General features: G+C 39.6%; 2 protein-coding genes across 3 annotated transcripts in view; one reads left to right on the top strand and one right to left on the bottom strand.

The window, feature by feature from the left end:
- BABAM2 (BRISC and BRCA1 A complex member 2) overlaps nucleotides 1–18,474 on the bottom strand; it is a 408,503-nt gene extending 390,029 nt beyond the window's left edge. The window contains exons 1-2 of the mRNA XM_081484262.1: nucleotides 18,385–18,474; nucleotides 14,918–15,069 (exon numbers count right to left, since the gene is read on the bottom strand). Of these exons, the coding sequence (XP_081340388.1) occupies nucleotides 14,918–15,045 (128 nt within the window). The 5' untranslated portion in view covers nucleotides 15,046–15,069; nucleotides 18,385–18,474. The remainder of the gene's footprint in view (nucleotides 1–14,917; nucleotides 15,070–18,384) is intronic.
- A 377-nt stretch (nucleotides 18,475–18,851) lies between these two features.
- RBKS (ribokinase) overlaps nucleotides 18,852–23,095 on the top strand; it is a 124,239-nt gene continuing 119,995 nt past the window's right edge. For both annotated transcript variants that reach the window (XR_014051802.1, XM_081484264.1), the window contains exon 1: nucleotides 18,852–18,982. Coding sequence is in view for 1 of the 2 variants with exons in the window: in XM_081484264.1 (XP_081340390.1) it covers nucleotides 18,888–18,982 (95 nt within the window). In the remaining variant the exon portion in view is untranslated. The remainder of the gene's footprint in view (nucleotides 18,983–23,095) is intronic.

The raw sequence follows: 23,095 nt of genomic DNA, 5'->3' as shown, positions 1-23,095 counted from the left end.
GCCCCGGGTTTGATCCCTGGGTGAGGAAGATCCCCTGGAGAAGAGAATGGCTACCCACTCCAGCATTCTTGCCTGGAGAATCCCGTGGACAGAGGAGCCTAGTGGGCTATAGTCAATGAGGTGGCAGAGTCAGATGCAACTGAGCGACTAACACTTTGGGGCTTCCTAGGTGGCGCTAGTGGCAAAGACCTGCCTGTCAATGCAGGAGAAGCAAGAGACAAGGGTTCAATTCCTCGGTTGGGAAGATCCCCTGGAGAAGGAAACGGCAATCCATTCCAGTATTCTTGCCTGAGAAATTCCATGGACAGAGGAGCCTGGCGTGCTCACACAGAGGGTCACACAGAGTCAGACACGGCTGAAGGGACTTAGCATGCACATGCTCAATATAAAGTTGCTTGAGTTAACCAATGCCAGCCTGGTCTACACTAATACAGTAATAATAACAAGGAATAGTATTTTCTAGGTCACTAATTCTCAATTAAAAGGCTTCTATTCTAGGTAGAAGCAGGTGTATTGATAAATGGCTCTCCACTCCCTCTAAAGAAGCGCTAATGACACAAAGGCCTGACTCAATTTCAGCACAGCCCTCTCCAGCCTTTAAAGAGAAGCAAGCACAGACAGACAGAGCTAAGAAAGGAGAAGGCTAGACAAGTGACATCATCTCAGAGTTCAAATTAACCAACAAAAGAAAATATATGCAGTACCCTCATTTATTACCTGGTACTTTTTTGGTACCACAATGATCAAGGTCCATACTTATGATATGGTGGCAGAACTAAAATCAAACAAAAACAACAAATTCAGGGGAAAGCAAAAGGGCTCTGAAATCAGAGACTTAGTTTCAAATCCTGGTTCTGCCATGTAACAGCTTGAGACCCTCACCTTGACCTCTCAGGACTGCTTCCTCACCTGTAACAAGAGGATGCTAATATCTACACCTTATGCAGTGATGTGATGTTGCAGGAGGTTATATACCTAATTTCCCTAGCCAGGATTATTGCTATTATTATTGCTACTTTGTTGCTACTATTGTGACTATTTTATATACAGAAGTCCACTAAAAGCCACTCCTATACAGCCCAAATTGTCAACACGTTGATCCCCTCTATTTTTCCTGACTGTATCCCTCAGTCCTACACAGAACAGTATGTACTCAGGCACATTTACACCATAAAGCTAAAAATACAGTGTGGATACAAATCTATATGCTTGTACAGACTGAAAAGGTAAAAAAAAAGCCTCTTTGAGTTTTAAGAACCTCAGCTGCTTGTAAAACTAATGAGGGTGTTCCCCTTGCTATTATTCTGGCTAATAATAAATCTTGGGGCAGCCTCCTTTACAGAAGCTAGTTTCATAAGAATTTACAGTTCAAGAATAAGTTCACAACTTCAGTACTGTTGTAGCTTTCCTCACAGAACTTAGTTTGCCTTCTCAGCCAAAGGCTTGAATCAAAGCATAAACTGAAGGGGAAAAAAAAACAATGGTGAAAGACTGATAGCCTTTTCTCTAAGGTCAGGAACAAGACAAGGATGCCTGCTTTCACCACTTCTATTCAAAATAGTACTGGAAGTCCTAACTAGAGCAGTTAGGCAAGAAAGAGAAATAAAAGACAACCATACTGAAAAAGAAGCAAACTACCTCTGTTTGCACATGACAAGGTCACACATTTAGAAAACCCTAAAGATTCCAGAAAAAAAGCTGTTAGAACTAATAAATAAATTCATCAAAGTTGCAGAATACATAATTAACACACAAAATTCAGTTACAGGTCCATATATTAACAATAAATAATCTGGAAAGGAAATTACAAAAACAATCCCATATACAATAGTATCAAAAAGAATAAAATACTTAGGAATAAACTTAACCAAGGTGCAAAAGACTTGAATACTCAAAACTAAAAAACATTTCTGAAAGAGATTAAAGGCACAGATAAATGGAAAGACATTCTATGTTCACTGAAGACTTACTATTGTTAAAATATTGATATTACCCAAAGCAATCTATAGATTCAATGCAATCTCTATCAAAATCTCAACGACATTTTTTGCAGAAATAGAAAATGCTATCCTAAAACTCAAATGGGAACTCAAGGGATTCATGAATACCCAACACAATCCTGAAAAAGGAGAACAAAGTTGAAGGTCTCATACTTTTCAACTTCAAAACTTAATACAAAGCTATGATACTCAAGAATGTGGTACTGGCATAAAGTCAGACATACAGACCAACTAAATAGAATAGAGAGCCCATAAATAATCCCTTGAATATATAATCAAATGATTTTCAACAATAGTACCAAAAGCATTTAATGGGGGAGATTGTCTTTTCAACAGTGTTGAGAAAACTGGATATGCATGAGCAAAAAAAAAACATAAGTTGAACCCTAATCTTACACCATACCCTAAAATATTTAATTCAAAACTCAAAATGGATCAAAGACCTAATTACAAGAGCTAAGATGATAAAGCTCTTAGAAGAATACACAGGGGGAAGGCTTCATGACATTGGATTCTGCAATAATTTCTTGGTTTAAAAGAGAAAAAAAAATTTCTTGGATATAACACCAAAAGGACAAGTAACAAAAGAAAAAACAGATAAGCTAGACTTCAACAAAAGTAAAAACTCTATGCATCAAAGGATACTGTCAACCAGTGAAAAGGCAACCCGTGGAGTGGGAGAAGGTATTCACAAATCAAATATCTGATAAGGAATTCGATATCTAGGATACATAAAATACCCTAGACAACATCAATGAAAAAATGTAAATAGGCAAGGGACTTGAACAGACATGCCTCCAAAGAAGATATATAAAATAGCTAATAAGCATATGAAAAGATACTCAACATCACCTGGGAGATGCAAATCAAAACCATAATGAAATACCACTTCATATACATTTGGATAGTATTATTATTATTATTTTTTTTTAAACCAGCAAGTGTTGGTGAGGGTGTGGAAAAACTAGAATCCTGTGCATTGCTAGGGGCAATGTAAAAAGCAGCAGCCACTATGGAAAACAGTCAGGTGACACTAGTGGTAAAGAATTCACCTGCCAATGCAGGAGACGCAAAAGATGCCGGTTTGATCCCTGGGTCGGGAAGATCCTCTGGAGTAGGAAATGGCACCCCACTCCACTATTCTTGCCTGGAAAATTCCATGGGCAGAGGAGCCTGGCAGGTTACAGTCCACAGGGTTGCAAAGAGTCAGACACAACTGAGTGACTGAACACAAAGCACACTATGGAAAACAGTACGGTGATAACATAAAGTTATCATATGATCCAGAACTTCCACTTCTGGGTATATTCCCAAACTGAAAATAGGGACTCAAACAGACGTTTGTACACCCATGTTTATAGCAGCATTACTCACAATAGCCAAAAGGTAGAAGCAACCTAAATGTCAATCAATGAAAGAGTGGATAAACAAAATGTGGCATATACATGCAATGAAATATTATTCAGCCTTAAAAATGAAGAAAATTTGGGGAATTCCCTGGTAAGGACTCTGCACTCTCACTGCTAAGGGCCCAGGTTCTATCCCTAACCAGAGAACTAAGATCCTATAAGAACTACGATCCTTAAGGTGCAGCCAAAAAAAAGAAAAAGAAAAGAAAAATTTGACACATGCTATAACATGGATAAAACTTGAAGATATTATGCTAAGTGAAATAAGCCAGATACAAAAAGACAGATTCTTCCTGAGTTCACTTACATGAGGCACCTCAAGTGGTAAAATTCAAAGACAAAAAAAAAAATGGTGACTGCCAAGGCTGAGGGAAGGGAGGGATGGGGAGCTCTAGTTTAATGTGAAAGTATGTAATGACACTGAACTGTACACCTAAAATGGTGAAAATGGTAAATGTATGTTATGTATATTTCACCACATTAAAAACAAAGTATGTGCTAAGTCCCAAATTGAACCTACATGTTAATACTTTACTGAAACACAAAAATTTTTAAATAATCCTTTTTAACTGAAGAAGTGTTAGCAGGCTACAAATGTGTCTACAGATGAAACAAGCTATTTTTCTGGGGGCAGTATATCTACTTAATAGTAGAACATCAAAATGTTTCCCAAAACTTCCACTTGATTCAAGATCTCTTATCAATAAGTTGGCAAGAGCAAAGGTTGAGATAAAAAACCTTTTCAGAAAACAAAAGGGATATGTTTTTCAAAAAGTCAAGAGAAGCAAGGTCAATGGAAAAACAACTTTCATAACATGCCATTAGAAAGATAACTAAATGACTCAGGAAATGTGGCCCTGGAAAGGAAAATTACAAAATTATTTCTCAAGACCATGGCATCAAAAAGCAAGATAATTCAAACAACATGGAAGTTTAAAAAGGGGGCTGTGTTACATGGACATAAGGGGTCCTTTAACATGTAAGTGATGCCACAGGAACAGTTACTTGGAGCCCTGAAACAAACTGATGTGCCTATTAGCATGTATTGAAAGAGCCACACTCTAATCAAGCAATTTACAAATTTTTCATTTTAATTAAACAAAAACTAGTCAAAAAATACTACCTTAAAATTGCACAGAACAGAGAGGACAAAAATAAGGGTAGGAGTGATTTTTTTGTTCCCTTGAACAATGCAAAGTAGAGCCAGGAACTGACTAAATGAATCTTCTGTTCTTTCCTTCCCACATTAAATTGGCTACTTCCCTCTACTTATTCCCCCTCCCCAAATGAAGCCATCCTGAAATGAAGTCACTACAAGGCATGAAAAGTCCAAGACTGACAACCATCTAAAACTCCAGACTCAGATTTATCCTAGCACTCACCACCCCAGACTCTGTGGGAAGACTGTGGAATCCTAGCAAAAGTTCCCAAAGCTAGTGATGGCAGAGTTCACTGGGTCAAAGACAATATCACCACTCTGACTTTTTCCCCAAAAATCCAAAGTACAAAATATAAAATAAATGACAGCCCTTTGAAACGTTAAAAAGACCCATTAACTGTTTCATTAAGATTATTTATATTACTGTATTATACTATTATAATCAGAAGAAGGTTGCTCAGGACAAACATCTAAGACAAGTAAAGAGTATGGGGCTGGGGCAGAGGAGGATGAAGAACTCGTGCTTCTAATGGTTAAAAAAGCTCAAGGAATAATTCCTAGAGGATGACCTGAACATGGTAATACCATGCACTGTTCACGGGGTTTCCTGATGCTTCGGTACCTAGATTAGCACCCTGAACCCTGGCCAAAGATCTGCTCTGTAATATCCACAACCCCACCCACCCACTGCCCACACTAACTCTCCACCCTCCAACAGAGCTCCCTAATCTAGCCTGCACACCATCTCAGCAGGCCTCGCCAGGCAGGCTTATTCAACCCTCTGCTAAAAACTGTTGCATGTCTCTGCTCAGGACAAGCAATGTTCAGTCTCTAATAGCTGTTTAAAACTGTTAGGTTCCATCTGCTTAAAAAAAAAAAAAAGTTTGTATCTTCACACCCATTCATTCTTCAACATAATCATATATTCCAAATGAACAATATATCCCCCTGCTGGGTCTCAGTTAGCCACACTTTTTCCTCCCTCCATAGATCTCCAAAAACCAATGAACAAGATAGAAAGTTACCCTAGAAACAAAAGTCTCTGGCTTTCCTGCGCTTGTCTGCTCTATGATTTCTGATCTCTGTTATACATGTGTGAGTTCTTATCTTGCTCGAATTACCTGGGTTTTATTAGACACCTCCTTTATACCACTCACAGGAACACTCACTCTTCACAGAGTCCCTGATTCTGGAATGCCAATGTGACTCTACCAACTACCAAACAATAATAACACAGTGAAATAATAAATATATATAATATATAAACTATGAAAAAATATATATACAAACTATTAAAAAATATGTATATATTATATGTAACATAACAATAGTAATATAATAGTTGCTACCATTTATTGAGCACTATGATGAAGTTACTCTAAGTGCTTTACATAAGTTATCTCATTTCAACTCTATGATTACTTTTTATCTTTATGAATAGTCTTTATTTCAAGTATTTGTTAAAATATCATTAGGTTATTCCACAGGATAGGAGCAAAGATAATTCCCTACAGAAACTTGGCAACCATGTACAGAACTTTACAGAAAACAACACTGTAGCTGAAACCTGACTACTGACCAGAGAATGGTGTTCTGAGTAGACTCTGCGGACAAAGGAAATCCGGCAGAGGAGGAAAGGTGCCCCTCTGGGCAAGTTCTTGTGACACTCACAGACTGGAGGCTCTGTTTTTAGAAGGTCCGAGTACAGCACAGAGGTTCTGTGTGCCTTTTTGGCTACACCCCAAGCTGAGGTGCCATTAGATCAATGTCACTTAAACTCCTGGCGAGCCACACTCCCACAGCAAAAAGTCCCAAACTGAGGATCAAGTTCTTCCAAAAAGCATTTCTATCAGTGGCAGGGCAGTCGATGCCCTCAAGCCAATCACCCATGTAGTCTGGCATTTCAGGAGCTTCATTTGCCCAGCCAACGATGTTCACATCAGCCCCACCGGAAGCCACAGCAGCACCTTCGGGTTCCACAAGGCTTCTCATAACTACATAATAAGATAATTATTAACATCATCCCTATGTAAGAAAAAGCACGGAAAGGGTAAGTTGCCAAAGGTCATAAGCTACTAAGTGGTAAAGTTAGGATTCAAACTCAGACCTGACCGGCTGGAAAACCTGTATACTCACCACTATATGATGCTGCTACCCAACGCCTCTAAAGATGGCTCAGAGGGTTCCGGTCCCATTACCCTGACTTCTAGCTTATGCCCACCTAGCCCCACTCCCCAGCCATGCTTCAGCTCTTCCAGTCATGGTTATGTTTCCTTTCTCCAAATTCTCCCTAAGTATTCTTCAGTATTTTGATAATAGATTTCTGAATTATTAAATTTTTCAATACAACTCCTGATTTCACTTTAACTTCTGTAATAGCTTTCATATATGCCAATAAACCACTAAGAATTTCTATCTGATAGCACACAAAGAATAAACAACCTAGGAATAAGTTAACAGTAAATGTGCAAGAACAAAATGAAGAAAACACAAACTTTTATTCACAGATACAAAAACAGATGTAAATAAGAGAAATTTACCACATTTCTGAAGAGGTATACTCAATATTATATAGCAGGAATACTCAATATTGTAAAACTACGATCTAAGGGGCTAGCTCCCAACCTTGGATGGGAACGAATAGTCACCTTGCCTGAAGCAGGTTCAGGAACTGAGGACAAGAGACCAAATATATCCCACTGCTCTTATCATTCAGGAAATTCCAAGGAATTGGGGAGCTATGAGCCTGTGGATGAAGACCAAATATATAGGAGACAAATATAAACCAAAACACCACACTGCCTGATAACACTGCAGTGAGGCTCAGTAGTTGACAAGCCCACCTATGCTCAAAGAGCTTCAGTTTCACATTTCAGAACCTCACTCTTTAATAGACATGGACAGCCAAGAATCATCAGTTTAAGGAAAGCCACCAAGATGAAAGAGAAAATAGGGATACTACAAGATAAAGAAGTGGTTTTTAAACATTTAGTCAATTATATCTCAACTGAAAAAAAAAAAAAACTACAATTAATATCCCTGCAGAAAAGAGAATACTCCATCCATAAAATTGCAGTATGTGTTAGGAGTCCCCAAGATTACAGATCAAGGCTCCCAAATTTCAAAGAGACTATAACTTGCAACCTACACTTTTGTACTTGTCCAAATTAGCAACCAAGTTTAAAGTAGAATAAAGACATTTCCAGACTTCCAAGAACTCAAAAAGGAATCTCCTCTTCTCCCTTTCTTAGGATGCTACTGGAGTACTTGCTCCAACAAAGCTAGAGGGTAAAACAAGAAAGTAAGACATGAGATTCAACACAGGAAAGAGGTAAAGGGAATGATACATGATGCAATGAGAGCTGCCTGGCAGACCTAGACAACAATCAATCCAGATTAAAGCAGTTCCTCCATCCATCTTCTCACCTTCTCATGTCAGCAGATGGCATGACCAGCTACCCTACCCACTCAAGCTAACAAAGAAGTCATTCCTGACTCTCTCAAAACTCAAATTCAACATACTCTTGATTTTACCTTCTAAATAACTTATAAATGCATTCACTTCTTTCCATCTCCATTGGTACCACCATATTCCAAGACTCTATTTAATCTCTCACCTGGTCTATTGTAATGGACAGCTAACTAGTCTACCTTATCCTGCACAAACAATTTTCCATAACAACCAGTAATATTTTTAATATAAATAAGATGTCACTCTGCTTAAAATCCTTCAATAGCTTCTCATTCCACCCAGAATAAAATCCAAGTTCCCAAATTTAGCCCATCAGACTCTGCATAATCTAGCCCTTGATTATCTTTAAAATCTCACCTTATTTCCCTCTCACACTCCCTCCCTATAGTCCAACCATAGTGGCCTTGCAGATCCTTGAACATGGAAGCTTTCTCCTATCTTTGAACGTGATATTCCCTTTTTACAACAACTTCCCCAGCTCTTCACATTGAACTATTCTCATCTTTCACTATTCACCTTAAATGTCATTTCCTGAGAGAGAACTTTCCTGACCGTCAATTCTCAATTAGCCCCTCACCAGGTCAGTTTCCTTTCATTTCCTTTCTCAGTGAGTCAAAAAGAAGTTTTGTTCAGTGAATTATGGTATATCCTTAACAGCATGAAAGTGAAAAGTGAAAGTGAAAGTCACTCAGTCATGTCTGACTCTTTGAGACCCCGTGGACTGTAGCCTGTCAGGCTCCTCTGTTCATGGAATTCTCCAAACCAGAATACTGGAGTGGGTTGCCATTTTCTTCTCCAGGGGATCTTCCTGACCCAGGGATTAAACCCAGGTCTTTCACATTGCAGGCAGATTCTTACGTATGCAACCATTTCAATGAAGGACTTCCCTGGAGTTCCAGAGGTTAGGACTCAGTACTTTCACTGCCATGGCCCTGGGTTCAATCACTGATTGGGTTACTAAGATCCTGCAAACCGCATGGTGTGGCCAAAAAACAAACAAACAAACAAAATTAATGAGGTTATAAAAAAAAAGTAGTTAGGATATATGGTTAAGCAAGACAAGTTTTAAGAATTAGAACAAGATGGATGAGGAGAAATTTTCCTACCAGCTATCACGACATATTATAAAGTTGTAATGGTTAATATAGCACAAACAAGCACAAGGACAAGGAGGTTGACTGATCAGGACGGGAACCCTAGAAATAGATCCACGTGCAATGTAAACTTTACATAATAAGAGACACAGCACTACCAAGCCACAAGCAAAGGATGAGCTTTTCAATAAATGATGCTGGGACAACCAATTATCCATTGGTGGAAAAAAACTATACTCCTATTTTACGACGTATTTTATAGAAAAATAAATTCCTATTTAAAGACCCAAAAAGGAAAACTTTAAAATTCTGAGAGAAAGACATATAACTTTTGAGTTGGACAGAATTTCCTGAAATAGTTCTTTCCTGTCTCTTATAAATACATACACACACACACACACACACACACACACACACACACACGAGAACAAATCTAAAAAGGAAAATATGGATGAATGACTTCATTAAATTAAAACTGCTAGATATCAGTAGCACCAAATTAAGAACGTAAACCACAGACTAAATGGAGATTGTAATATATGTAACTGCTGAAAGATTAGTATCTAAACTACGTAAACATTTTAAGATCTCTCTACACACACACACACACATAAACAATCCACTTAAAAGATGGGCAAGTGAAAGTCGCTCAGTCGTGTCTTACTCCTTGTGACCCCATGGACTGTAGCCTGTCAGGCTCCTCTGTCCATGGAATTCTCCAGGTCAGAATACTAGAGTTAGTAACCATTCCCTTCTCCAGGGGATCTTCCCAACCCAGGGATCGAACCCAGGTCTCCCACATTGCAGGTAGATTCTTTACCATCTGAGCCACCAGGGAAGCCCAAAAGATGAGCAAAGGTATTCCCAAAAGAAGAAATCAGTGAAAAGATTTTTCACTACACTAGCAATCAGGGAAATACAAATTAAAAGCATAATGAGATACTACTTCACATCCATCAGCTTCACAAAAAATTAAGTCTGACAACACAGAGTATTGTGAAGGCTGTAGAAAAACCAGAACTCTCATTCATTTCTGGTGGAAGGAAATTGATACAATCTGGCAATATCTAATAGAATAAAATACCATATACCCTAAAAGCTGGCAATTCCATTTCTAGGAATATACTCTAAAGGAGTAGCTTTCAAACTTTTTTGATCATCACACACATTTTACACTGTGACCCAGTTCAGGCATACAACTCAAAGGAAAATTCACAAAATGGTGCTTATTCTTATTAAGTGTGACACATTCTGATAGTTCCATTCTCTTCTCATTCAGTTTTTAAATGTTGGGGTGACTCATTCCACTGATTTTACAACCAAAAATGGGTAAACATACCCAATTCAAAAACCTTTGCCCCAGAAAATAATCTCAAAATAGCTTCTTGAGCAAAGGTGGGACAATGTTCATCACGGCTTGCTTTTCTCAAAAGAAATTTAAAATAACATACAAGTCAGTCAGCATAAGAGTGAATTAAAAAACTGGAGGCATATTCAGACGATGGAATATGATACAGCGGTGCAATGAAAGAACGAGACCATTAAATATAATTATCAATAAATCTGATGAATTTAATACTAAGCAAAACAAGCAAGTTACAGAAGAATACATCTAGTATGGTATCAGTTGCATAAACTTTTTAAACTTACAAAACAATACTACATATTATTTAGGGATACATTTATACATAATGAATAAAGTATAAAAATATGCACAGGGAAAAAGGAAAAAGATCACAGAAGAGTATGAAAAAGCAAGTAAAATGGAAAGACCAAGTGAACAGCTAGATAGTTAAATTGTTAAAAGTTGCCCATCTTCAAAATTAAACTATTGCCTCTCAGGGAAGCTTCCCTGGTGGCTCAGCTGGTAAAGAATCTGCCTGCAATGCAGGAGAACTGGGTTCGATCCCTGGGTTGGCAAGATCCCCTGGAGGAGGGAATGGCTACCCACTTCAGTATTCTTGCCTGGAGAATTCCATGGACAGAGGAACCTGGAGGGCTATAGTCCATGGGGTCACAAAGAGTTAGACACGACTGAGAGACTAACACTTTCTCGGGGCAGCAACTCCCTTCTAGACATGAGGCTGAAGAGAGAGGCTCAGCCTGCCAGCTAGAGACTAAAGTAGCCAATCTGAGATCAGTCTTCAAAGCCGACAACACTCATCTTTCAAAACTGTTCAGTAATCAACTACACTGAGTATCTATTTTTAACTAAGTAATGAAATTCAGAACATGGACCCAAAAAATGCAACAGGTAGTTGTGGGTGGATGAGATGTCATAGCAGATGCCCCAAACACAGCCATGTGCCAGTAAGGTTGAGTCACTGTGATGTGCTGAAAAAAGATATTAAGGCTCAGCTGCCACAGGTTGCAGTGAGCCCTCCCCTGCTTTCCTCTCAGGCATCATTCCAGAATGTGGAACACTTAGACATCTTCGAGATTAGTAAATCGCTAAAAAAAGACAAAATATGGCATCTTACAAATAACACATGCTTGTGATCAAATTAACATAGGGCAGAGAGCTAATAAACCTTCAGTAGGCTCATGGAGTAATTCCCTAATAGTAAAAATTCAGCCCCTCCAGGCCTCAATATAAATTCTACCTAGAAGAGTAAACCCCGTACTGTAACACACTTGACCGTAATCTCTAAAACCAACTCATTTATCAGGGAATGTCATTTAAAAGGATTATGCGCAACAGAATTTAAGTGATCAACTCTCAGACCAACAAACATGTTCTGAACCACAAGTCCAAACTACTCTGATCCCCAAACAGAGCAACTTCTCTGGGAAAACAGCTAATGCATTCATTCATTCAACCTTTACTTACTACATTAGAAAGACACCATGGTAGAACTTAGAGGCATAAAAATATTTTAAACAAGAATCCTGTCCTTGATACTGACAGCCTAGCAATGGAGTTTGGAAACACACATAATCTCACATAAGGTAGAGAGATTTAGTTGCCATAAGAGAAATAAAAGTGAATTGCTATTTTTTTTAAAAAAAAACTTACTTTGCATAGATTCTTGCCTATCTAGTCCTTCTGTGCGTCAGACCTAGAATACAGAAATCCTGGTAACTCATCTCTTAAGGGCAAGTAGCTATATACGGTAACAATACTGGCTCTTGTGATCTATAAAAACCAGTCTCCTCATTTTAAACATTTGAGTTAAGAGAAATCCCAAACATGGACTCCAATTCTCATAACTGACTGAAAAGTGAAAGTGTCTGTCACTCAGTCATGTCTGACTCTTTGTGACCCCATGGACTCTAGCCCTCCAGGCTCCTCTGTCTATGGAATTCTCCAAGCAAGTATACTGTAGTGAGTAGCCATTTTCTTCTCCAGGGGATCTTCCAGACATGAGGATTGAACCCAGATCTCCTGCATTGCAGGTAGATTCTTTACCGTTTGAGCCACCAGATGGCTGCTGATCTAAAAGAAAGGGAAATGCCAAAAGCAACACACCAAAAAAAAAATTATTTTCTCTAACTCTGCCATTGTTTTGCTATAGAAACTTCAGGAATTCATACTTTGGTTGAAACACTAAGGAAAGAATTGTTAATGAGCTTCAAAAGAACTTTCATGAATCTTTCAGTTAAGTACTACATAAAAGGCATCAATAATGCTCTAGATTAATAACGCTTTTCACATCATTTTATCTGTAGCGGGTTTGTTAATGAAGATAGAGATAATTTTATTCCTTTTCTAAATCTAAAGAAAGTAAACTCCATAAATACGACAAGTCACTAAACACCCTTTCAAGTATTTTACACAGAGTTAGTCCAGACAGGGCCAGGTCTAGTCGATTCATTTCAAATTAATCATCAGATCCACTATTTGCACCTAAACACTCAGCTAAACATTCAGGAATTTGGGAGCACCAAAGAGGGAGTCTACAAAGAAGAAGTAAAGTGACTCTATCTGGATGAATCCAACTGTTCTCTCAGGATACCAACAAAAGAGTAGGAAGTTCAGGTTTATGTGTTTATATCATCTTACATACACCAGTTCCTAGTCCTCTGCCATCAGTTCTGTCATGTCTTCAATATCTCTGAAAAGAATACTTGTGACAAACTAAAGAAGAAAGACCTTTCTCCATGTCCCATCCATTTAAGCCAGTAAATAACCCTGGATACACAGGTCTGTCTTTTTAATGACAACTTTAATGAGAGATAATTCACAAACCATAAAATTCACCTTTATAGATGCATAAATCAGTCATTTTTAGTATATTTAGAGAGTCATGTAACCATTACCACTAATTTCAGAACATTTTCATCACCTCAAAAAGAAACCCCATACCCACTGATTACTTAAAAAGCATCCTACCATTCCAATGACATGTCCAACTAACCTAGTCTCCTCTATCTTACTTATATCCAGGTCTTCAGCTTAGTCAGAAAATAGCAAGATTTGTAGAAAGTAAAAATAAAAGAGCTTTTAAAAGAAGAGCTAAATCAAGAATGTAGTATCTCTAGTAAGAATATGTTCGAAAAATGATGGGATATGCTCAAAAGACAACTTGACAGAGCTCCCAATGACAAAGGCTAGAACAACTGAGCAAAAAAAAATAAAATAAATGAACACAGTATTTGGATTATGACTCAAAGAATAAAATAAATGCCTCAAAATTCATACTGATATAAATAAGTAAATAATTGGCAGGGAAGGGGTAATGCTTCTTTACAGAAGAATTAAATGACTAAATGTAGGAGGAAAAGGGAAATTAAAAATCACTCTTACCTAAGAACCACAGTAACAATTATTGTAGGCAAGAACCATTAATGGAGGTTGAAATTAACGGACAAAAGTAAGATGAGAAACAGAACATCTGCACAATGTCAAACACACTGCACAATGTACTTACTAATTACAAAGGGAAAATCAGTTTCACAGTGGCAAAACCTGATACACACTATCTTAATGATGTACTGAAAATCATACATCCCTTCCGTAATACTGAGGGGGGTATCAGAGTGAGCATTTCTCACTCTGATAAAGGGAAAACATTAGACAAACCCATAGTGAGCAATATTTTACAAAGTAACAAACCAATGCTATCTTTAAAAGCTTGAAAATCATGGAAGACAATGAAAGACAAGAACTGTCACAGATTTGGAAGATAAGGTAGACATGACAACTAAATGCAGTCTGTATCATGGATTGGATTCTGGACGGAAAAAGGACATTAACAGGAAAACTGGTAAAATTCAAATAAGACTTACAGAACAATTATCAGCATGTAACAGCATTAATTTTCTGTAGCATTTTTGTAACTATTTTTAAGTAAATGTATTTCAAAATAAAAAGTTGGGTTTTTTTAATGCAACATTTCTAGGCATGAGATATTACTGTTTCAACTCCATTGTGAAAAATGACTCATTTTGGGCTAGCAATTATAACTTTCCTATTAGGAGAGACTATCAAATAATGTCAGATTCACAATCTCAAATCCCAGTTCTTAACAGTGCATAGTGAATTGCAGAACACAAAACAAGAAAACAAGTCAATGATGAAAAACACACTAGCTAAAAACCACATGGCACACTGTTAACAAAGAGATATGCCTTAACCACACACACACACAACATTCTGATCATAAAGCAATGGCCCACAGCACAACAAAATAACATGAAACATAAAATGTCAAGAACTGGACAAAACCAACTTAACACATGATAAGGGCATGACTTAATGCATTTCTGTGGTGCTCGACTTTTACAAGCCTGGTGAGAAAGGTCTGTTATGAGGAAATAGATGAATTGGTTCTGGTACATACCCTGATTTCAAGTCAGTTATCCTCAAACAGTTTGTAGCATCCAGTCCCACTTTCCCATTACGGACCACGCTAGATATGAATGGGGAGAGCATTGGAGAAATTCGGTTCAAGGCCACTTCTGGAGACATTTTAACTTGCCTTGCAAATCACCACTGAAAGAAGAAGGAAAGAATGATGATCAGATTATCCAAAGGAACTAGATATAACAATCTTCCTGGAAACTGGTGCAGTACATAGAAGTGTCTCCTGCTTGATACTTCATCTCCTGTCTTATGGCAGCCCCTTGCAGTGACCCTCCAAAAGAGCCTATCTCACTATTGCTCGCCTACTCAAGACACAGACTTTTCAGGAGGAGCAGCAACCCCTGAAATCTAATTGCCTCCCCCTTTTCAAAGCCAGTTTCTATGCTGCCACACTCTACTTAAAAGCTGCCCTACTCTGTCTTACAACTGGCAGGTCCTTCCTTCTCAAGAAGGGTTTACTGACAATCCTCTCCCCCGACACACAAAACACACACGCTGCTAGGTTAGGAGTCCCCCTCTCCGTGTCCCCACAAAGAGTAAGAACTTGATTGATAAAACTTCAAAATTTCAGAAGAAGCAAACCTACTTGCAATTATTACTTACTACAAGTTATTTATTTGTAGGTGTATTTACTGATACACCTCTCTTACTTATTTCCCCTCCACAGTATAATTACCTGCTTAGTGATCTCTTCCCTGAAGAACTGTCTTGACTCTCTAGTGTTTAACAGAAGTACCTTGTACATCATAAGCACCAAGAAGCATCTTTTAATAAAGATGAATAAGGAGACAAGAGCTAGAGAAATATTTAGGTATGAAGAAAAGATATTATGCCCTCAAAAAATCTGGTAGAAAATAGCATATTTGAGATGTAGCAAAAATCTATGTAACCATTAAATCATGAAAACACACACCTATCCAGATACTAAGCAGCACAAACTATCATAGATCTAAAAGTTTTTGACTCTAAGGCACTAAGAAGTTCTTACACTTGTACAAAAGTAAAACCAATAAATCATCTCTAAATTACTTGGAAACCCATGGGGCGGGAGGAGGGAGTACATGAATTCCTCTTAATAGATTTCTAAATGAAAGCCTCCACTTTCAGAGGTGAATAAGTCAATTTAAATGATCATTTTCTTCCTCAATCTGAAAGGATAATCCCACATCAAAAGCAAATTAATTTCCTGCAAGTTACAATTGCAAGTAAATGATGTGCTCATTCTAGTTTTCATATACTATGCCATATGAGGATTTACAGCTCCCTGCTAAATGCTGAAAACTAGTACCCATTTTAAACATTTCAGAGTAGTAATAAATGACAAAAAAAATAAATAACACTCATAAAAACAAATAACAACATAAAAACCCACTGTGACCTTACATACTGATGACACCCAAAAGTACCTCTTAAGTAGAAAAAGCTTTATACTTTAGTACTCAAGTCATCTTTTCTGCAAATATAAAACAAGGTCCTCCTCTGACCACTTAACAGATGGCCTCCCACCACCATTCCAATATGTCATCACAAAATAAGAATAAACATCTAATGCACTGAATTATCAGTCATAAAAATCAAGTACATTTTATAACACTTCATCACTTATAAAGCGCTTCCATAAACATTAGTGCACTTGACCTCCACAATTCTGGATGGTAAGGCATATATTAGAATTCCCATTTTAAAGATGACATAGATAACTTTTATAATTTGTCTTTGAATAGTATACTAGACCATATTATCACTTTGAAGTCTATTTTTTTCCTATTTCTGCAACATTTCCACTTTTACTTCTGCTCATTGATGTCACAGTTCTTGAAAGGATGCTTATCTAGATCATATGCAAAACAGAAATACTCATTTTGGAAAAAAGCAAAAGGACCTTATCTACACTACAAAATTATTCTTCCATGTGTTTTCCCACAATACCCATTATTATTTCATCTCTCATTTCTATGAAAAATGGAAACAGAACCAATACATTCTCAAAATTTACTGAATATCAGGCACTATATTATCCATCTCTAGCTGAAATTTCATTTACTTCCCAATAACTACTTCATCCTCTGTTTAATATTATTGTTCCCATTTCAAAGATAAGAAAACTAATGTTGAGCAAGACTAAGTAACTTACTCGAAGTCACAAACCTAGCAAGCAGAAGGACTGGAATTCAAATCCAGATCTCCCTCAAAGTCCACTATACCTATCTTCTTCTCAAATAAACACCAAAGAGAAAAACATCAAAGTCAATTTGTTTTTTTAAAAGCATACATCTAGTAAAATGAACAAAAAAGTCATGAATTTAGACTAACGGTTGCTTGACAACTAGAAACAAATTAGACTAATGCTGGCCTACTGCTGAAGCTGGCCTACGTGATTCACTAGGTAAAATGCTAGAGGGAACAAACCTGCTCCAGAAACCAAACTATACTTAAGGTGACAACACCCCATCCAATTCAGCAACTGTCATGACCTTAGAATGACACCTGAAGGAATGAATTTGTCTTTGTTTCCTGAACAGCCATAATACTGTCTTGACAGTGCAAGATTTCATGCAGCATTAATATGTTACAAGCACAGCTGCTGTGACTTCTTTAGAGAAGAGAGGGGGGAAAAAACCTGACTCCAAAATCAGAGGTCACTGAATAGCTAAAATGGTAGTTCTTTGGCTTCTGAGCCGGGTACACAGGCGGGGTATGATCTCCCAGTAGTATTTTTTACACAACAAAGCACAATAATCGATCCCAGATAGGCAAAAATTTACTGTGGCCCGTTTCCCTTGAAAGCTAGTTGTGAAATTTCTATTTTCTGATTTTGACGTGTAACATACAGAAGGAAATGCAGAAATACAATTTTTACAGAGCTCTGCTGCCTCAAGATAGGGTCACATGAGGTACTTCGATGGGCAGTCTGGGGAATACAAACACGTCTAAAGCATCGTCTACCTTCTCGCAATTAAGATGGGATGACAAATACGGAAACACGTGCCCAGCTTACGTCATGGAACGGAAAGGGGTGGCGTCCTGCTGCGTCACGTCGACGTCATACGGCGCACGAGGGAAGTACACAGGGGAAGTAATTTCTCCAAGGGGCAGCATTCAAGAAAAACAATCAGCTCGAACCCAAAGAATGACCACCCCGCTCTAAAAGGGGACACCTTCTCCCAAATTGTATGATCCCCTCATCAGGCGGGGAAAAGCAAAGAGTCTTGAGCTTAATCAGGGACCAGGGGGTGGGCTAGGTGTGGAGAGAGAGCAGCCTCTGGCCTTGGGGGCTCGTTCTTGAGGGGACCAGCGTGACGAGAATGAGTAGGGCATCTTTGGGACAGGGGCCTTATCTATAGGAAGAGAAGGCGAGCCCTGGGCATATGTAAAACCACGGTCCTCAGCGCCACCTGTGCAACTCGGGATCCAACCTCCCCGCACCAGCCCCAGTCCAGGTACCTGGAACTTAAGTCGGATCGGTAACCGGCGACTACGTGGGGTACAGGTTACCCGAGCGCGCCCCCGACCGACGCACCACCCTGCGCGCGCACCGCTGGCCGGATGCGTGCGCGTCCCCGGACGTCCCGCCCCGCCCCGCCCCCTCGGCGGCCCTGGAGCGGGGCGGCGTGCGCGTCCCCGGCCGCGCCAGGCCGAGCGCTCGGAAGGGCGTCCCCCGAGTGCCTGAAAGTTCCTGCCTCCGCGCCTACCTCGTGCGCGGCGAGCTGCACGGAGTCTGGAACTCCGTAGGATGGCACTGCTACGAGAGGCTGTGCAGGAAGACAATTCCTGGAAGAACTGGGGGCAGTTGGTGGATGGGGTTATTTCGGGCATCCAGGTGGGCGACCCACCCGGGCGTCCGGAAGGCCCGCGTCGTTAGGGAGCGTGGGAGCGGCGTCTCTGGTTACGGGGTGGGGCAAAGGTTAAAGGGCAGCCTCCAGGTTGAACAGTGCCGACTCTGAGCAATGGCCGCGTCTGGGGACCCTGGGAGGCAGTGGCAGGAGGAGGTTGCGGAGGCGGCGGTGGTGGTAGTGGGCTCCTGCATGACCGACCTGGTCAGGTTAGTTCGGGGCCAGCGCGCAGAGGCTGCGCCTCCAGCGAGGGGCGGACTGTGCTCTCTTCTCTCTGCCTTGGCACTAGGGCTTTGGGGATGGAGTGTTGACTTTAGGTGTGAGCTACTCAGTCTGTAAAGAATCTGCCCGCAGTGTGGGAGACCCGGATTCGATTCCTGGGTCAGGAAGATCCCCAGGAGAAGGAAATAGCTACCCACTCCAGTATTCTTGCCTGGAGAATTCCATGGACAGAGGAGCCTGGCGAGCTACAGTCTATGGGGTCACAAAGACTCGGACACAACTGAGCGACTAACCCCCACGGATTTCCGCAGCCCGCCGCGCGTGCCTCGATAGGGTAGAAGAGGCAGGTTTGAGTTTTTAAAGGTCATTGTCAGATGAGGGAACATAAAGGCCAGCGTACAATGAAAGCTCTCGTTTAACTAGCAGCGCCTCCAAAGACCTGCTCCTGTTTTCTTGCTGCTGCTGCTGCTAAGTCGCTTCAGTCGTGTCCGACTCTGTGCGACCCCATAGACAGCAGCCCACCAGTCTCCCCCGTAGGCTACTAAACCTGTTCCCTGGCTAGCCGAGTGACTTTGGCCAAGTCATTTTACCTCCGAGAATGTGCCCACTTAACATAAGGGTTATTTTGAACACTAAATGGAGGAAAGTGTTTTGAGCTGTTAACACTATCTAGGTTGGGTATTATACGTGTGAATGTGTAGAAAATGGGTAGACCCGAGACCAAAATTTTAGGCGGTCATCTTTCACCATATTGATTGTCAGCTTTCTTGCATTTCATATTTACAGCTTATTTTTCAGTATTAGAGTAACCATAGGTTATCTATGGCAAACCAAATGTGAATCAAATTAAAACCCCAGTATATACAGCCATTTAAAAAAGTGACTGAATAAACAAAATATGCTAGATGAAAATAGTTGAGTTAGGGCAGTGAGATTGGATGGAGAGATCTTTCCAACATATCTTTTTTTTTAAAATGAAATCGCCTTTTTGATTGTAAAAGTAATGTTAATTTATTTTAAAGAGGAAAAAAAAAACATGTTCCAAGAAAATCCTACCATTCAGGTTGCTTGAGTTTAATTTTTTGGTGAGTGTATTTTCAGATATACTGCTATTTTTATATTATAAAAATAAAAAATGATCACACTACAGTAAGACCTTATCTGTCCTGCCACCTTGCCTTTTCAAAGGACAGCTGAGAACCTGGAAATAAATAAAAAGACCTTGGGACCAGCAAAATTAGTTACCAAATCCCTGCACTAAACCACCTGTGATTTATCTAAAAGCTAGTTTTAGGGTCTTCACATAACTGACTAAATCTTACATTGTTTACAATGTTTATAAGCCAGGTTATCAAATCTCCAGACTGAGATTAGAAAGGGGGGGAGACTGCAAGGGGCAGGTAGTAATTACAAAAAAAAACCTAAAAGTAAGGAGAGTGTATCAACAAGCAACAGAAGAATTTTAAATGTCAAGATCCTGGAGAATTCCTTGGCAGTCCAGTGGACAGAACGCTTACACTTTCACTGATGTGGGCCTGGGGTTGGAGTCCTGGTTCAGGAACTAAACATCCTACAAGTTGTGCAGCTCAGCCAAAAAAAAAAATGCCCAGAGCCTTTATTTTTCCACGAATACTTGAGCTACCTTGTGCCAAGATGAATGTGCTTCGTTTAGTGACATAACAGAGTTCAGTCTAGTTTTGTACATTTGATGAAGAGGCCTACACATCTTTCTCTAGAGCTGGAGCCAGCAAACCTTTCTGCAAAGAGCCAGATAATATTTATTTTAGACTTTTTAGGCCACATAGGGTCTAAGGTCACATATCCCCCCCACCACCACCTTTTTTTTAACCAGAATATAAAAAACTACACCTTACAAACAGCCTGCAGGCCATAGTTTGCCAACTGCTGTCTAGAGCATTGCTATCCGACAGCTCACTCTAGTAATTGATGTTGTTAGTCATGACTCTTTTCAAGAGAAGGGAATATGGTAATCATTAAATTGTATATAAAAATGGGGCATGAGTTTTACTTTAGATATAGTTCCATCAAATATATTTAAAGTTTAGTTATTCAGTACATAAAGGACTAAACCTTGAGACATCTGAAATAATTCATTCTTTAGAAAATCCATCTAGCTAAAATTTTACCATACTTCTATAGGGGAAGTAACAGAAGAGAAGGAAAGCTGAACAATTTCTGAATAAGAATGTCAGGGTTAGAATTCAGAGCCCCCTCCTTGTTAAACTAAGTACAGCTTTCTGTGAAGCTTGACTATTACACATTAAAGATAATTATAGTTACTTTCTAAAATGAATACTCTTCAAACTTTTGGGAGGGGAGGATCTCAAATGCCCGTATTAGCATCTGTCAGGATTCAAAAGCTTATTTCAGAGCTAGAGAAATTTGGAGATTGTTTATCCCAGTCCTTCACTGTACTTATAGATGAGTATAGTGAGATCCAGAGAAGAAACTCTTACATTGTGGATAATCTTTGATCTCTCTTCTCTTGACATTTTATTTTCTTTATAAGATACCCAGATTTCTATTCTTCACATGAATCACTAGTAAATCGCCCAGGTGGTGCTGATGGTAAAGAACCCGCCTTCCAATGCAAGAGATGTAAGGGATGAGGGTTCAGTCCCTGGGTCAGGAAGATCATCTGGAGGAGGGCATGGCAACCCACTCCAGTGTTCTTGCCTAGAGAAGCCCATGGACAGAGAAGCCTGGCAGGCTACAGTCCATGGGGTCACAAAAAGTCTGACACGACTCAAGTGACTTAGTGCGAGCATGCACATGCACGCACACGCACACACACACACACACACACACACACACACACACACCACACACACACACACACACACACACACACACACACACACACACACACACACACACACACACACACACACACTCTCTCTCCCACGATTTTTCTAACAACCTTCTCATGGTTTCTGATTATTGCTACCTCTGAAGATCTTTACAGAATACCTGAGTATAGGATTTTTATTTAAAAGCCTGTATCTGTAATAAACTTGGGTCCAAACTTGCTTGTATTATTTTTCTATCCCTTCCATAACAAATTACCAAAAACCTAATGGCTTAAACAATACAAATTGAATACTGATAATTCTGGAAGTCCAGAAGTCTGATACAGGTCTAACTGGGCTAAAATCAAGTCTTTTGTAGGACTGCATTCCTTTCTGGAGGCTCTAAGGGAAATCTGTTTTCTTGCTTTTTCTGGCTTCTAGAGGCTGCTGACATTCTGGCTCATGGCCTCTTCAGTTCAGCAACTGGCTCAGTCACTCAGTCATGTTTGACTCTTTGTGACTCCATGGACTGCAGCACACCAGGCTTTCCTGTCCATCACCAACTCCCAAACCTTGTCCATCGAGTCAGTGATGCCATCCAACCATCTCATCCTCTGTCGTCCCCTTCTCCTCCTGCCTTCAATCTTGCCCAGCAACAGAGTCTTTTCCAGTGAGTCAGTTCTTCGCATCAGGTGGCCAAAGTATTGGAGTTTCAGCTTCAGTATCAGTCCTTCCAGTGAATATTCAGGACTGATTTCCTTTAGGATGGACTGGTTGGATCTCCTTGCAGTCCAAGGGACTCTCAAGAGTCTTCTCCAACACCACAGTTCAAAACCATCAATTCTTTGGCACTCAGCTTTCTTTATAGTCCAGCTCTCACATCCATACATGACTACTGGAAAAACCATAGCTTTGACTAGACGGACCTTTGTTGGCAAAGTAATGTCTCTGCTTTTTAATATGCTGTCTAGGTTGGTCATAGTTTTTCTTCCAAGAAGCAAGCATCTTTTAATTTCATGGCTTCAGTCACCATCTGCAGTGATTATGGAGCCCCCAGAAATAAAAGTCTCTCACTGTTTCCATTGTTTCCCCATCCATGTTCAAATCCAGTAATGGTCGGTGAATTCCTTCTCACATAGCTTCACTCTCACACTCACTCTTCTGCCTCCATCTTCTACATTTTAAGTACTCTTGTGATTTCATTGGGCCCAAATGGATAATTCAGGATAATTTCCTTATTTTAAGGTAGCTTATTAGCAGCCTTAATTCCCCCTTGCCATATAACATAAC

The sequence above is a fragment of the Giraffa tippelskirchi genome, chromosome 4 (assembly GCF_054371585.1).
Source record: "Giraffa tippelskirchi isolate mGirTip1 chromosome 4, T2T-mGirTip1v1.2.pri, whole genome shotgun sequence".
NCBI lineage: Eukaryota > Metazoa > Chordata > Mammalia > Artiodactyla > Giraffidae > Giraffa > Giraffa tippelskirchi.
The sequence above is the reverse complement of the archived record's forward strand: the minus strand, read 5'-3'. Positions and strand labels throughout refer to the sequence as shown.